General features: G+C 43.9%; 1 protein-coding gene and 2 pseudogenes across 1 annotated transcript; 2 read left to right on the plus strand and 1 right to left on the minus strand.

The window, feature by feature from the left end:
* The first annotated feature begins 796 nt into the window (after positions 1-796).
* LOC125515978 lies at positions 797-3,809 on the plus strand (annotated as a pseudogene).
* Positions 3,810-3,982: 173 nt separating this feature from the next.
* Positions 3,983-11,919, plus strand: LOC125516634 (annotated as a pseudogene).
* A 438-nt stretch (positions 11,920-12,357) lies between these two features.
* Positions 12,358-16,763, minus strand: LOC125516635. The gene is made up of 3 exons (XM_048682004.1): positions 16,623-16,763; positions 16,278-16,571; positions 12,358-15,588 (listed from the first exon to the last, which is right to left on the minus strand). Exons 1-3 carry the CDS (start codon positions 16,761-16,763, stop codon positions 14,734-14,736), a joined length of 1,290 nt encoding a protein of 429 aa, XP_048537961.1. The 3' UTR covers positions 12,358-14,733.
* Positions 16,764-17,067: the final 304 nt, after the last annotated feature.

Consider the following 17,067-nt stretch of genomic DNA (forward strand, 5'->3'; position numbering starts at 1 on the left):
AGCAGGCAAGTCTCGTCCACTGTACCCCGACCCAAAGGCCGAAGTCGTGACCATCTTGCCCCCACATCCAGCGCCCGCCCGGTGCAGTTCTTCGCCGATAAACGGATCTAGGCGTGTGAGGGAGGGGGAGGGATACTCGGAGGTTAATCGGAGGCGACGGATGGGCAGCCGCCGGTCGGGCGCCGACGCAGCCGAGACCCCTCGCCGCGCCTTGGCCATGCTCTCATCCAAAGCCGTCGCGTGGCGCCGCATCATCGTCGTATGCAACGGAGAGCCGCCGCGCTGATTCGTCCCCGGCGGCTCGTCGTTCTGCATCATCGCTACCTGTGATGTTTCCGAAGAGGCGGGGAAACAAAAAGCAGTTCTTCCTCGAGCTGCAAACGGAAATCGTTCCGTCCCCTCGAGGCTTGTCCGAGTCTCTCTCGTTTTCGTTCTCCGGGTTGCAGCCGGAGGCGGAAATCGATCAGTTGTATATATACGCCCGAGCGGTCACCACTCACCACCGAACCCGTAAGATTCAGTGGAGAGCAGCCACGACGCCGACCGCCCCACTCCCGGCTATTTTTCTCTGCCCTCTTCTTGGCTAATCCGCACAATGGTGGTGAGTTCCTTCTTGTCCCATATCTCTAGATCCGTTTCCTTTCGTCAGTGATGCCGCAGGAAAAGTTGCATTTTTCAGACTAAGAAGCTATTACTAGCATCTCTGAGAACGTTTCGAATTTGCGTCTTTGAGACTGTTGAAATTGCAGCTTTCATACTTCAATACAGAATCAACTCTGATTTGTTTCTACTCTAAATGCAGAGTGACAGTTGTCCGAAGCAGGAAGACAATGGAGATGACAGGCTCAGCAACTTGCCTGAACACATTTTGCTTACCATCATTGATCGACTTGATATCCGCGAAGGCCGCAAGAACCAGTGTCCTCTCTGGGCGGTGGCGGCACCTCCCTGCTATGCTCTCTCGACTTGTGATAAATGTTTGGGACTTCTTAGACGCGTTCAATTGCAACAATGCTGAAATTGTTCGGGGCAACGAAGCTGTGGTTAAAGTGACAAAGAGCATCCTGGCACGCAGAGATTTAAGCCGAAATACCATCCAGTTTCTGTGCATGACGTTCTTCTTGAGAGAAGATGATCCAATATCCATTGGGCATGCTGTTGCTTACGCCATGGCAACCCAGAAGGTTCAGATAGCTGAGTTCACAATTTTGACGGAGAGAGATAATATATTTTGCGACGATGATGATCTGGTCATCTACGGGCGACAATTCATGCTGTTCTTTGATGCATGTCCAAATGCATTTGGTGGTCTCACACGCCTTAACCTAGAGAATCTGAGATTTGGTGAATCAGACATCCCTAACGTCCTCAACACTTGCAAACGTTTGAATCATCTACGACTGTTCCATTGTGACTCAGGAAGTTGGACCGTGCTGCAAGTTGAGCACACGCAACTCAGTGAGCTCGCTATTGTTAATTGTTCGTTTGAAAGAGTTGAGCTCAACTCACTTCCGAAACTCACACGCATCGTCTTTGAGGGTTGGATCTCTTTTGAAGATCCACTATCTTTTGGTTATGTCCCGTTGCTTGATACTGTAAGCCTCACAAATGTCAGTCTTAGTTGGCACAAGATGATCAAGTTAAGCAAGTTTCTTAGGCGTACTCCATCTGTGAGACGCTTGAAGCTGGGATTTAATTCTGAAAAGGTATGTCAAAAATGCTTTTTTTCCCTAGCTCTGGTCACACTTCTTATTTGCTCAGCTCATCATGTTTTCGTTTGTAGCAGATTTGGGTTCAACCAGAATGTCTGACGGAAAGGCTGGCATATGTGTTCCACCAATTAAGGTTTGTGAATCTAAGTAATATGCCTGAGGGGTATGATCTCACCTGGACATTGTTCATACTTAAAGCCACGCCGAACCTGAAGGAGCTGTACATGAGTGTATGTTCTTACCTAAATCTTGCTCTCTTCTATCTACCGAATTTTGAAGTTTGCCATTATTCACATTGAATACGAATGGCTGTGAGTCACTTAAAATGTTTCTGTTTACCTATCTTCCTATGGTATACAGGTATGGGATCATCTGTGTGAAATGAAAACAGATGCAAAGGAGAGGAAGTCACTCTCGTACAGTGAGAATAAGGGTGCAGAATGGGAACCATCTGCAACTGCTTTCCATCATCAGAGTCTGGTCACGCTCGCCATCTTCGGGTTCCGAGCTCGAGACTACATGATGAACTATGTCAGGCGTGTCGTGGAAACAGCCGTCAATCTAAAGGACGTGTTCTTGTATGATCGGTTGACGTGTGACAAGTGCCGCAGCATCCCGTCGCGGTTTCCGCCTAAGTGGAAGCAGGACCGTGTGGAGAAGTTTATCACAAATGGGATCAAGTCGTCTGCCATAATGCAATTCCAGACCATCGGCTATTTAAGGCCTGATCATGTTGATAAGCTGTGGTTCCTGTAGTGTTTTCAGGTTAGTTTGTGCTGCAGTTCCATTTTTTGCCTGAAAAGATAGCTGAACACTTTTGTGTTGTCAGTACTTGTCAAGGTTTTGCATGAAAAGAGCTTCTTACGGGCATGGGATCATTTGGGGTAAAATGGAAACAGATACAAAGGAGAGGAATTCACTCTCGTATAGTGAGGATAAAGGTGCACAGTGGAAATCATCTGCAACTGTTTCCAGCATCACAGTCTGGCCACGCTCGTCATCTTCGGGTTTCAAGCTCGAGACTACATGATGAACTACATCAAGCGTGCCATGCAAATATCGGTCAATCTAGAGGATGTGTTCTTGTATGATCGGTTGACATGTGACAAGTGCCATGGCAAGCTTCCGTCGCAGTTTCCGCCTAAGTGGCAGCAGGGCTGTGTGAAGAAGCTAAATCACCAAGAGGATCAACTCGTCGGACATAATTCACTTCCATACAGCCGCTAATTCAAGGGATGATCATCTTGACAAAATGTGGTTCCTATAGTGTTTTCAGGTTAGTTTGTGTTGCAATTCCTTTCTTCGCCTGAAACGTTAGCTGAATTGTGTTGTCAGTACTTTTTTCCAACCGGGCTCACACACCTTTCCATTAATTGCTCAACGAAAATATTCAGTACGCAAATCTTAGCTACAACTGAACCAACAGAAAAGGGGGCGGGAAAGTGGAGAAGCGAGCTGGGGCATTAACAGGAAACCCGCTGCAGGTGCTCGCTGTCGAAACACTTACCACAGGGCAAAGACCTATTAACACCACCAACTACGAGCAGTAGCACAGGGCTGGGATCTCAGATCACAAAAATCTTGCAAAGACTATCTCAGCAGGCATATAGAACCAGAGCATAGCAATCATCTTTCATCCACGCTGAACACCAGCAGCATCTTCAATCATGAGCCTGCCCCGAGAAGCAGAATGATCGGCCAGAGACGAGGCCACCTGAATCACCCTCTGCACTCCAGCTTGAAATGTGGCTCTATCCTCCATCTTCAGAAGCCCTGCCCGATACATCATCAAGGAAGAAGCAGTGAAAACAGCTTTCAAGGGAGTAGGCACAACATAGGACACAATCATAGGAGCTTGTTGAACGGGCAGCTGCAACGTTTCATCTTGAGCAAGCCATTTTGGCGTAGATGCCTTGTTAGACTATTTATCTCTTCAGATTAAGAGACTTGAATCTGAGGGTTTGCAATCCGAGTTTAAGCATCAATAGTGCACCTTGTTGCTTCCCACAAAACATTTCCTCCCCTATTCATTTTTCTGTGAGGAAACAACAATATCACTGTCTTTCTGTGGATCCTAAGTCCTAACGCTTAAGTCCATTTGGATGGTAATTTGTTTATTTAATTATTATTTTGAGGGTGCTGGATGCTAATTTGTGAGCACAGTAATAGTAAAACATGTCCTTTCACTGCAGATCTTCTGCGTGTTCTCAGAAAAGCTATATGTATCTTACTAAATGATATTTGTGTTGCATGAATAGAGAAAAAGTAACTTTCTTTTAATGCCACTTAGCAAGTCAAGTAAATAAGGAGTGCCAAAGTAAGGGACTGCAGATTATTGGCCAATGGAGCCCAATTTTTTTAAGAAAATTATAACGAAAATCAAAATTTAAAGTTTCAAACAATTCTAAAAAAACACAAGTACACCCAGATATGTATACTCATGGTTGTAAATTTTCATGATGAAATATATTATGATGTGAGCCATACATAGAAAATCATAGACTTTTATAGTGAATAATACATGTGCTAAACAAATTCATGATTTTGTTTTTTTGCAGCTCACATTTGGACGTATATATTCATCATGAAGTGCATGCTAGAATTTAAAAAGTGAATAATACATTTGCTACTTTTCCAGATTTTCCTGAAACATTAAGATTTAATTACAGTATTAAAATTTAAAAAGTGGGGATCCATAGGGCCTGATCTTCAATAGTAATATCCGATAAGAAAAGTACGTATGTGCACATTTCATATTCAGTACTGTAGCAAATTAACCCACATCAACCTGGTGCAAAAGGTTGGGAGAATTTCCCGGAAGAAGGTGTTGGACCGTTGGTAACGAGCTACTCCATCCGCCCCACAATATAAAAACGTTTTTCAAACTAAACATAGCTAAAAAATAATCTTATATTGTGGGACGGAGGGAGTATGTAGTCTCCGAATTTTTTTTTGCTAGTATGTAGTACAGCTAGCTCGCTCTCAGTAAGCGCATTACCTGCACATGCAGCATGCAGGAGAGAACACGGCAGCGTTGTCGGAACGGCACGGGAGTATTAACCTGCTTACCAGGCCAACGCTGTTCGCATGCATGTGTAGCTCCAGTCTACCTTCCCATCGCATCCATACAATGTACTACGTGGAAACACCAGATTTGAACTAAATGCTCAGAAAGAACATGTCCTCTCACAGACTCCTGTTTTGCAACTAAAATTCAGCCACATAAATCACCTGCGACACCAAATAAAAACTTGAACTACGTAGGAACCAGTGCCTCTGCCACAAATGTACATTACGCATTGATAAATGCCACAAATATGCTAATTTGTAGTGAGTTCTGAACTGTAGGATGAGAAAGATATAGGATGGTTGACTTGACGACGACTGAAGATGTCTGTTCTTTGGACCGGAAATCTGTGCACTTATTCTTCTTGAGCCAAGTCACAGCCCTTTCTAACACGGCATATGGTTTATTCAAAAGGTTGGTGCTAGCTTTTCGCCTTTTCCTTGAGTGCTATTGGATCATTGATGATAGGGGAGCGAGTGGACCTGCGTTCATCTGCTTCCTGGAATGCAGTCTCCGGGCCTAAATACCTAGTTCGTGGAGGCAAAACAAGCGTGCAGTTCATCTAGTTTGGCGATGGCATCCCAACTCAAAAATCTTCTGTTTGTCTCGGCTACTAATCCTCTCCTGCTGTTGCTGCTATGCATGGCCAGTGCAATCAGCCCCGAAGGAGAAGCGCTCCTCCGATGGAAATCCACTTTGCTCAACTCCACCTCTCTGTCCTCATGGTCGCATGCCAATCCGACCTGCTATTGGCACGGCGTCACCTGTGATGCAGCCGGTCATGTTACTCTGCTCCGTCTTCCTGCATGCGACCTCAAAGGTACACTAGATGCCTTATACTCTCCTGCATTCCAGAACCTCACAGGGATTGATCTCTACTACAATAACATTTTCGGTGTCATCCCGGTAAATATCTCTTTGTTTCTCACCCTCACAAGTCTGGATTTGAGCTGGAATAATCTTGTTGGTGACATCCCCTACCAGCTCAGCAATCTCCCAAAGATTGCTGAGTTAGATTTGGGAAATAACCACTTGACCAACCCAGACCATACCAAGTTCTCGCCTATGCCCACTTTGTCGCTATTATCTCTAAATAGCAACAACCTACATGGCACCTTTCCACAGTTCATCCTCAACCGTACCAACGTTTGGTTGGTACAACTTGACCTATCAAGTAACTCCTTCACGGGTTCGATACCGACGACCCTGCCAGATATAGCACCAAATTTAAGGCTCATTGATCTATCCTCCAACATGTTCTTTGGGTGCATACCACAGTCGCTCTCCAAACTTGCAAGGATTGAAAGCCTCTATCTCCGGAGAACAATCTTACTGGAGGAATCCCAAAGGGGCTCAGTAACCTAACTAATCTGGGAAACATGGACCTGTCAAGGAACATACTCTCTGGAGAGTTGCCACCGTCTTTTTCTAGGATGAATAAAATGCAAACGTTTCAAGTGGGGAACAACCACCATCTCAGCGGCAGCATCCCATTGGAGTGGTTCTCAAACTGGACCTTGCTCCGTACTTTTGATGTGGCAAACAACGACTTGGTCGGGAGCATCCCACCGGAGATCACTAGGTGGGAGGTAATAGACACACTGGTCCTCCGAGGCAACTGCCTCATCGGAAAGGTCCGTGCAGAGCTAGGATATCTCCCCAGCCTTTATGCACTGGACTTATCCAGTAATAACCTTACTGGTACAATACCATTGGAGTTTGGTAATTTGTCTTATTTACAAATCCTTGACCTCAGCAACAACCTCTTGGAGGGAGAGATTCCAGGAATCTTGTCCCTCCTTCCTCTCACTGATATACTCCTGTCTGGAAACAAGTTCACGGGCATCGCCGACAATAATTTTTGTGAGCTACCTAATCTAAAACTATTGGACTTGTCGAAGAATCTCATATCTGGAGCGGTCCCTGGTTGTTTTTGGAACATACCTTCTGTTACATACATGGATTTGTCAAGCAATGCCTTTGCTGAAGAAGTTACAGCCTCGACGGTTGACTTTTCTCAACTAGATTCAGTAGATCTATCAAACAACAACTTGACAGGCTGCTTTCCATCTGTTCTGAAGAACTTAGAACTCCTGGAATTTTTGGATCTTGGAGGCAATATGTTTTCAGGCAAAATTCCTTCATGGATAGGAGCTAGCCTCTCTATGCTAAGAATTCTCCGGCTGCGGTCAAATATGTTTCATGGAAGTATTCCTTGCGAGGTATCACAACTCTCTGATCTCCAGTTGCTTGACCTTGCTGACAACAATCTTACAGGTCACATACCTGTAAGTTTTGCTAACTTTAATTACACAATCATGACAAAGCCAGAACTGGAACATAACAGCGGGCCCATGGTGATGGTTGACAGCTTTCTGCCTCACTACAGTGACCAGGTTGACATAATCTGGAAGGGGCGTGATTATAATTACAGTAGAAAAATTATGCTTATGACTGGTATTGATCTATCAAGCAACTACCTTTCTGGCGAGATCCCTGCAGAATTGTTGAATCTTGGAGCCATTCGGTTCCTGAACCTGTCAAGAAATAATTTATCTGGTGCTATCCCAAGTAACATTGGTAATTTAAAAGATGTGGAGTCTCTTGACCTCTCATGGAACAAGCTCTCAGGTCCTATTCCTCCAAGCATATCACACCTGATGTTCCTCAGCTCTCTTAATCTCTCCAACAACCTTCTTCAAGGAGAGATACCTTCAGGAAATCAGCTACAAACACTGGATGACCCCTCCATCTATAGCAACAACCTGGGACTATGTGGTGTCCCCCTGAGCATTCCATGTAAAAATGGTTCGAGTTCTACAACAGCACTGGATGGGGCAAAGGAAGGCCACCATCAACTTGAAACCCTGTGGCTGTACTACTCAGTGATTGCTGGAACTGTCTTTGGTTTCTGGATATGGTTTGGAACATTGTTTTTCTGGAGCATCTGGAGGTTTACGTTCTTCAGTTGCATCGATGCCATGCAGCAGAAGTTTATGCTGAAGATGAAGCGTACCTGACAGCATGGCACTTTGTGTCCCACTATGTTGCTTTCTTGAAGTTTTCTGTTGTTTACTTTATGCAGTGGAAGTGGATGCAGATGTACTCCCTCCGTAAAGAAATATAAGAGCGTTTAGATCATTACCAACAGACAGTATTTCTTCATGCGAGCATGGGACAGAATTGAATTATAATTTGTTACAGTATATGTGAGAGATCAATTTTCTACATATTTGTATTAGGCTTTTTTTTCGAAACGTAATTTGTATCAGGCTTTGATTCTCTGAAATATGTGAGTTACAGTTATGTATGTTTCATGGTTGCGGTTAGTATTTTTTTCGAGTTTTGCTTAGGCGTATTTGTATAGTCGGTCATGAGCTCAACACCATCCTCCTCTCCGGCAGCCAGACCATCGTTCTCTCCTATGAGGCTGTGACCACATGTGCCGGAGGCCTGCCGGAGACGACCTCCTCATCGCCCTCAAGCTGCGATCAAGTCGGAGGATCCTAAGGAGGGGGAGTAGATGTGTTTGTTTTTCATCCCTTTCTGCAGATTTTGTGTTTGGTTTTCAAAAATAAATTTATAAGTTAATGGTCAGTTGACAATCTGAAGGTTGCTACAAGATGCCGTCAGTAGGGAAGCGAGCAAGCCTGTTGTTGCATCTGGCACGACGCACGAGTTCGTGTATTTGTCATCCCCCTCTAGATACAGTTGGCTACCCGTGCTAGTGAAATAAGCGTCTGAATTATATGCATATAATTGGATGATTTAGGTACAGAAGCTCACAGCCACATAATTGCTTGAACTGAACCAAAGATGGGTTATGCTATTTATTTTTATCTCATTGTAGACTTTTGAAGGTTCCATGTGGGCAAGAATTGGCATTCAATCCTAGACATGGACTGGCTGATTGGAGCGTTGGACTTTAGCAATGCAGCTGGTTGGCTTTGTGTTAGCAGACGGTTACAACCACATACATACTCTGAGCAGTCTCAGTCATCAGCCATGACTTTACCTGCAATCACACCCCTGTGGGGCTAGGAATTGGGATAGCCAAGAGTGTTGCCTCTCATTACTGATAGGTTTGATATTTTCCTCACATGGTAACCCCAAGTCTGATTTCTTTATGAACATATACCCCGCCCAGTGACTGCGACAACGCTGAAATATATTCACCTTTTCCCATATAATAACTTTGGTCCATGTGCAGCTACTTCTAAAGGCAATGCATACAACATTCTGTCCGCTGCAATGGCGCTGCTGAAATTCTTCCATATATACGTTTTCCTGCTCGTATGCACGGCCAAGGCGACCAACCCGGAAGCAGAAGCACTACTTCGATGGAAGTCCACTTTGATTGGTGCCAACTTGCTGTCCTCTTGGTCGATTACCAACTCTACATGCTCTTGGTTCGGCGTCACCTGTGATGCCGCCGGACATGTTACCGAGCTCCAACTTCATAACGCGGGGCTCCATGGTACGCTTCATGCCTTCTACTCTGCAGCGTTCCAGAACCTCACTCTGCTAGATCTTTACAACAACAACCTTGTTGGCGTCGTCCCAGCCAATATCTCCATGTTGATGTCCCTTGATGTTCTGGACTTGAGCTATAATAATCTTGCTGGTGCCATTCCCTACCAACTTAGTAAGCTTCCAGTGATTGTTGAGTTAGATTTGGGAAATAACCACTTGACCAACCCGGAATATGCCAAGTTTTCACCTATGTCCACTTTGAAGTTGCTATCTCTAGCTAATAATGACCTCAATGGTACCTTCCCACAATTCATCCTCAACTGCTCTAGTCCTAGTATGAGGTCTCTAGATTTATCGGGTAACGCCTTCTCAGGGCCGTTACCAGATTCACTGCCTGAGATGGTTCCAAGATTGTGGTATCTGAATTTATCCTCTAATGGATTCTCTGGTTCCATCCCTCGCTCACTCTCAAGGCTCCAAAAGCTCAAGTGGCTATATCTCAACTCAAACAATCTCACAGGAGGAATCCCTAAGGAGCTTGGGATGATAACAGGATTGAGAATACTTTCGCTGTACAACAACTCACTTGGTGGGTCGATCCCAACCTCACTTGGGGAGCTTCAGTTGCTACAGCGGCTTAACATTGGAAACACTGATTTGATTTCTAGTCTTCCGCCCGAGCTGGGGAATCTTACCAGTCTTGAACACATGGTACTGGAAGGGAATCATTTGTTTGGAAGCGTGCCACCATCTTATGGCAGACTGCGGAATTTGCACTATTTTGACATAGGGAACAACAGAATCAATGGTACCATTCCACAAGAGATTTCTACAAACTGGACCAAGATGAAGGTTTTTGATGTATCCAACAACTGGTTGACCGGAAGCATCCTCCCACAGATCAGCAAGTGGAAGGACCTTGTTTTTCTCGCCCTGTACAACAACAATTTTATTGGCTCGATCCCAGTGGAGATGGGAAGCATGCGGAACTTGCAGCTATTGTCCTTGTACAAGAATCACATAACTGGAACAATACCGCCAGATATCGGTAATGCGACATCTTTGAAATTCCTTGACATCAGCTACAACCATCTTGAGGGCGAGCTTACTGCAGCCATCGCGTTGTTGGTAAATCTTGTTGTCCTTGACTTGTCTAGCAACAAGTTTACAGGTATCATTCCTAATCTTGATAGCAGGAAGTTGGCAGTTCTTAAGGTGGCTGGGAATAGCAGCTTCTTGTCAGAACCATTGTCTGCCTTTTGTCAACTAAAACATTTGCGACTCTTGGGTCTATCAAATAATAAGTTAATTGGACAGTTTCCTGGTTGCTTGTGGAACTTGAAAGATTTACAATCCTTGGATTTGTCAAGCAATGCTTTTTCTGGAGAAGTTCCAACCTCAACTTACTACAATACTTCACTAAGATTGCTGCAGTTGTCGAACAACAAGTTCACAGGTTGCTTTCCAGCAGTGATGAAGAACTTCAAAAGCCTTGTTATTTTAGATCTCGGGAACAATGAGATTTCTGGTGCAATTCCTCCGTGGATAGGGGAAAGCAATCATCTGCTGAGGATCCTTAGACTGCGATCAAATATGTTCTATGGAAGTATTCCTTGGCAGCTATCACAGCTCTCCCATCTGCAATTACTTGATCTGGCTGAAAATAAATTCGTAGGGACCATACCAGGAAGTTTTGCATATTTTCCTTCAATGAGACAGTCAGACATGTTGCAGCCGGTTCTAACAATCAACATACGATCTACCACCTTTGGATATTTTTACAATGGCAGCACGGACATAGTTTGGAAGGGACGGGAGCATACATTTAAGGGAAGAGATGCATTTGTGACTGGTATTGATCTCTCCAGCAATTCTCTATCTGGTGAAATCCCTTTAGAGTTGACAAATCTTAGAGGCATCCAGTTTCTAAATATGTCAAGAAATCATCTATCTGGTGGTATCCCGAAGGATATTGGCAATCTGAAGTTGTTAGAATCCCTTGACATCTCGTGGAACAAACTATCAGGCCCTATTCCTCCTAGCATATCGAACTTGATATTCCTCAGCTCTCTTAATCTCTCGAACAACCTTCTATCCGGGGAGATACCTACAGGCAATCAACTCCAAACATTGGATGATCCGTCAATTTATAGCAACAACATGGGACTTTGTGGCTCTCTGTTGAACATTTCATGTAAAAATGACTCGGATAGGGGAATGGAACAACATGAAGAACTTGAAACCATTTGGATGTACTACTCAGTGATTGCTGGAACGGTTTTTGGTTTGTGGTTATGGTTTGGTACGTTATTTCTTTGGAAGCTGTGGCGATGTGCTTTCTTGAGTTGCATTGATGCCATGCAACAAAAGGTTATGAAGAAGATGATGCATATCTGAAAGTACAGAAAGCTGTCCAAGTATTGAATGTCTTAGTTGACTTGACATATTTTGTTTCAACGTTCAAGGCAAGTATGCCATGTATTGGCATGGGATTTCTGTTATGCAGATTTTTTTTTGAATAAGTTTGTTATACAGCTTTAGTCAGGGGTAACGGTGCATGTCTCACTCATGTTTTTGTAAGCGTCTGTTGTAATAAATCTCATAATATTTGTAAAGCCTATTCTGCTTTGGTCAGTGGTAATGGTGCATGTCTCACTTATGTTTTCATATGCGTCTGTTGTAGATCTTATAATATTTGTTACCAGTAAGTTCTAGTGGACAGACTTGGCTGTAAGTTGCTAAAAATGTGCATCATTTTTGTTAGCATCGTGTTATGGTTATTTGTGGATTCGGAAAGTGTCATTTTTTAGGGAAGGCAACAGTGTTGTTTTCATTCACTATGAGGAGTCAAAAGAATGCAAGGCTAAGGTGAGTACTATGAACTTCGCACCAAAAGATTGGGTCATTGTGCTCCCCGTTGAGCACGTGCACCGCAGGTCGCCTCACTGACTGGAGATGTGTGAGGGCAGGTGCTCGCCTCGTCGCCGCTGTTGTCATCACCCGCAAGCGTTTGAGCGGTAGACACCATGAGGCCATTAAGGGGCAACAAACATGTGCACAATCCCATGCTTATAGATGAAAAGTCCAGAAGGCAGATTACTTTCATACAGAAAGGCTAAGCAAAATACATGGTAATATTTTTTTGAGTGACTACATAAATAACATCGGCCTTAAATCTCCACCCATGGTCTGTTGTTCATGCAAGTGATAATTACATGACGCATATCATGCCCATATTATGTGACGCAATATGCAAATTCATGGTTCCTAATTACATCCAAAATGCCATGGGATACTCAAGCATCGAGTCATTAACTTCTTGGGGCAAACTATAGTACCGAACCCGCCGGCTATTGCCAGTTCTCAGGTCTCCATTCCTATCATACCTAAGTGAAAAGGTCGTCAATCGCAAAAACCGTTTATGATCTTGCTCCTCGTCCACCTCATCAGCAGAGTACTCATTCATCTCATCAGAATCAGCCGCCTCGCCAACAGTCGTCTCATTGGAGTAAGTGTTATTCAACCCATCGTCGAAGTCCTCATTCTTCTCATCAGATTCAGTTGGCTTGTCAGCCGAGTCAGCTTGCATGTAGATGACCTCCAGCAGTGGCGGCGCCAGGAAATGAAGGCTGGGTATTCATCCAAATTTTTTTTGGCTCTAAATGTAGTATATGAACCAAACAATACAACACTAGCAATATATGAACAAAACAACACTAGCATAACTGCAATAGCAATATTTCAATGTATCAGACCATAACAACATGAATACATAAGTACCTTTTGATTGATAAAGTGATGATATCCTTCTTACAATATAACTTTGCGGTCGCCTTTTTGGAAGAGATTGATGACATCTTCATCCTTCACTTGATCGAAAAATTCTCTCTCAACAAATGTAACCAAGCAATTGTTCAAATATTCATCACCCATTTTGTTCCTTAACTTATTCTTCACATAGCTCATTGAAGAGAATACCCTTTCAACACTAGCAGTAGCTACTGGCAAAATCAATACCAACTTAAGAAGCTTGTAAACAATATGATATTATTCATTCTTGTTTGTCTCAACAAGTATAACTGAAAGCTGACACAGATTTTTCAGATTTTGAAACCTTTCATCTCTACGCACATTAGTAACATACATGTTTAGTTGCCATGGAAGTCTTGCCAGTTCATCACTTGTAAAATCAGAAGCATAAAACTTTATAGCAAGCCTAACCAACTTCTCTTGGCCATAAGCAGCAAATAGATGAAGTGGACAGAAAGCTGCCATGCAAGAAAGTAGTTCCGTGTTTACCTCATCGAATCTGCCATTCAGCTCACTGATTTGCCTATCAATGACACCCACAAACATATCAACCTTGAAGCGGTGGTAATTGTTGACACCATTACATAAACCTCTTCTAGGCCGACCAACGGGAAAGTAAGGACCCTCCATATCAACAACTTTGATCTTATGCTTTGTACAAAAAGATGTGACCTTTGTGAGAAAATCATCCCATCCAGCATCGGTCCTCAAAGCCTCCAAGTAATACTTTGTGTCACCAACAAGCTCAATAGCATGAACAATATCTTTGTCTTGATTTTGCAAAGTTCTACACAACTCATCTGTGTATCCAAATATTTCTTGCATCAAGTGTGCCATGAAAACAAACTCAAATGATCGAAATATTTTCTCTATGGATAGAGCTGCTTGTGCCTCCACACCATGGTACTCATCTCCAATCTTGCGAAGGACTCGTCGTAGTGTACCATACATAGAGATGACACGGTTCACAATTTTGAAGTGAGAGGTCCAACGTGTATCACATGGCCTTCCCAAACCCATTTCCTGATTCAGCCCACTTCCTGTTTCTACTTCTTCCAATTCCAATGCATCAATGAGTTCTTCAGCCGGAGCTATTCGAAGCATTCTCATCTTTTTACAAGACATGCCAAGAGCATTTAACAAGTGTGCAAGCTGCTGAAAGAACCAAGTACAATCACCACTCTCCTTAGCAACAGCAACAAGAGTTAACTGTAGTTGATGGGCAAAACAATGAAGATAGTAGGCAGAAGGGGACTCATCCATAATCAGTTTTTTCAGGCCATTAGCATTACCTCTCATGTTACTAGCTCCATCATATCCTTGCCCATGAACCATTGCAAAGGTCAAATTGTAGTCCATAAGCATTTTATGAATTGCAGCTTTTAGTGTCAAAGAGGTAGTATCTTCAACATGAGCAAGACCAAGAAATCTTACAACCGCCCTTCCTTTCTTATCAACATAACGCAAGCAAACAGCCAACTGTTCATTCTGATAAACATCACTAGATTCATCTGCAAGTATTGCAAAATGATCACCATCAAGTTCCTCAATGACTAGTTTAGTAGTCTCTTGTGCACAACATTTTATCACCTCTTGCTGTATATCATGGTGAGTCATCCTGCAGTTCTGTGGAGCATTCTTGAGAACAACCCTGTCAACCTCTTCAAAATTTCATGCTAGCCAATTTAGAAGCTCAAGGAAATTCCCTTTATTTAGTGAGTCTTCACTTTCATCATGTCCTCTAAATGCCAAGCCTTGGCACAACAGAAATCTCACACACTTGAGTGTCCATGTCAAACGCTGTTTATACAAAGCCTTGTATTGTGAGGTGTTTGAAGCAATAGACTCCCGAATTGATGTTTGTGGTGTACTGAACCTATCATACTTCTCTTGAGCTTCAGCATGAGCACTACAAACCTCACCTTCATGTTTCTTCAATCTCGACTTCATGTTCCAGTTATTAAATCCCTTCTTCACAAAAGCATCTTCACCGGGACATCTTGTTTTATCCTTGAACAAATAGCAAACGAAGCAGAAAGCGGCTTGTTTGTCCACACTATACTCAAGCCACTTGTAATCCTTAAACCAAGAAGGAGAAAAGCGACGCTGTAATCCACTTATATCTCTATACTCAAAATTATGTTTCTTTGGTTGACATGCCCCCAACTCAATGTATCTCCTTCTAACTTTATCCTGGTCATTGACATTGTACCTAGAGATGGGGATCCGTTTCCCAGGATCAGACTCAAGTGCTTCCAAATCTACTTCAAACTGAACTTCATCATTTGCTTCATCATCTTCTACAATTGGGGTTGGGGAGCCAGCTGCACTCTCAGGTTCTGTGTGTCCATCATCAGGTTCATGTGCTTGCACAAGTGCCAGTTGCAGATTGCTCTCAATAGTAGGAGGAATGATACTGCTCTCAACTTCAACATCAGGAGGATTTGGTGTAGATGTCGAAGTTCTTTTATTTGCCTTGGAAGCTCTTTCCCACAATGCAACAATGCTAACACCCTTCTTCTTCATCTGTGATACAAGATCAGAAAAAATAGATCAGCAATCTAGTAATCTACTAAGTTGGTCGTTCTAGCAAATTGGTTCAGGTGCATACATGTACTAGCGAATAGCAACCTGGTCGTTCTAGTGCATACATGTACTAGCAAATAGCAACCTGGTTGTTCCACCAAACTACAAATATGCAAGTAAGAATTATGTATTGTGTATTTCTGTTGTCAGTCTTATTTTTCGTATAGGAATAACTGCTCGATTTACCTGTATATTTGTTTTTTCTGTAACTCGAGTGTTAAATGATAGCTGCTAAAGAATAGTTGTAGGCTATAAAAACATTAAATTCATGCTATGGAAATATAACAAAGCCACTTTAGACAAAATTTATCCCAGAGCCAGCTTAGTAGCTTAGTAAAGTTATTTGCATTTTAAACCGGCAGCCACGCTGACTGTGTTAATGATACACCATGTGAAATATGATTCAGAATAGTTGTGTAGCAACGAAACAGTAACTGGGAACATGTATGCACTAGAAAACATCTCCCATCTAGCTGCTCCCATCCTCGACTCATTAGTTCAGTTCAAGAGCAGAAACTACTCGATTCGAGGAAAAAAAAAAGCAGAACCTACTCATGAGCTGACTGAATCTGAATTCTGAAACACTAGAACTAGGAGCAACATTGACTAGGAGAAGAGGAGAATATAACCTGGTCCGCAGGTCGCCCGTTCAGCGGCTCCGCTTGCCGCGCTGCTGCCTGCGGTTGGTACTGGCCGCCGCCGCTGGCCGCTACTCGCCACCGCCGCCGCCGCTGGCCGCTACTCGCCGCCGCCGCCGCTGCAGCAGCAGGCGCTAGGTTAGGTTGGGTGCTTGGGGAACGGACGAGTGGGGGCTTGGGGAACGGCCGAGTCGGGTTGAACGTGTCGGGGGCTGGGGAACGACTGCGCACGCGCGGTAGCTTCCGCCCGATGGGCTGTGCCGCTGTGGGCTTGTGGCTTGCGAGCTGCTAAATAAGACATATATTTTTTTTTTAGGTCAAATCTTGGGTATTCACATGAATACACATGAATACACCTGGCGCCGCCGATGCCTCCAGGAGGCAGAGTTTGCTCTCACCACCCGTATAGACTAGGGTGGCACCTATGTGCCTCTCGTCTGGGAACTCGCTGAACAAGTTCTCCTTGCCGACCTTCATGGCTGGGCACTGCTGATGGCTTGTGCCGGAGTTGGTAGACACCACATCACATGAGCAGATGTGGCCAATAGTGTCCAGCTGTGCGGAAAGCCCAACCCAAGCGTCCAACTCAGGATCAAAGTAACCACGTCCGGTACCGGTGAAGGGCAACTGCCACATACCATGTTGCTTCCACTGAGGGTTCACATGCTCCTCTAAGCTGATGGTGGCGGGATCGGTTGTGTTAATGCTGAAGGTGGTAGACTAGGGACGTCGAACGACCCGCTAACGAAGATGGTGCTCTCATCTGGGTGCACGGCATAGG

This window comes from Triticum urartu, chromosome 6 (genome assembly GCF_003073215.2).
Source record: "Triticum urartu cultivar G1812 chromosome 6, Tu2.1, whole genome shotgun sequence".
Classification (NCBI taxonomy): domain Eukaryota; kingdom Viridiplantae; phylum Streptophyta; class Magnoliopsida; order Poales; family Poaceae; genus Triticum; species Triticum urartu.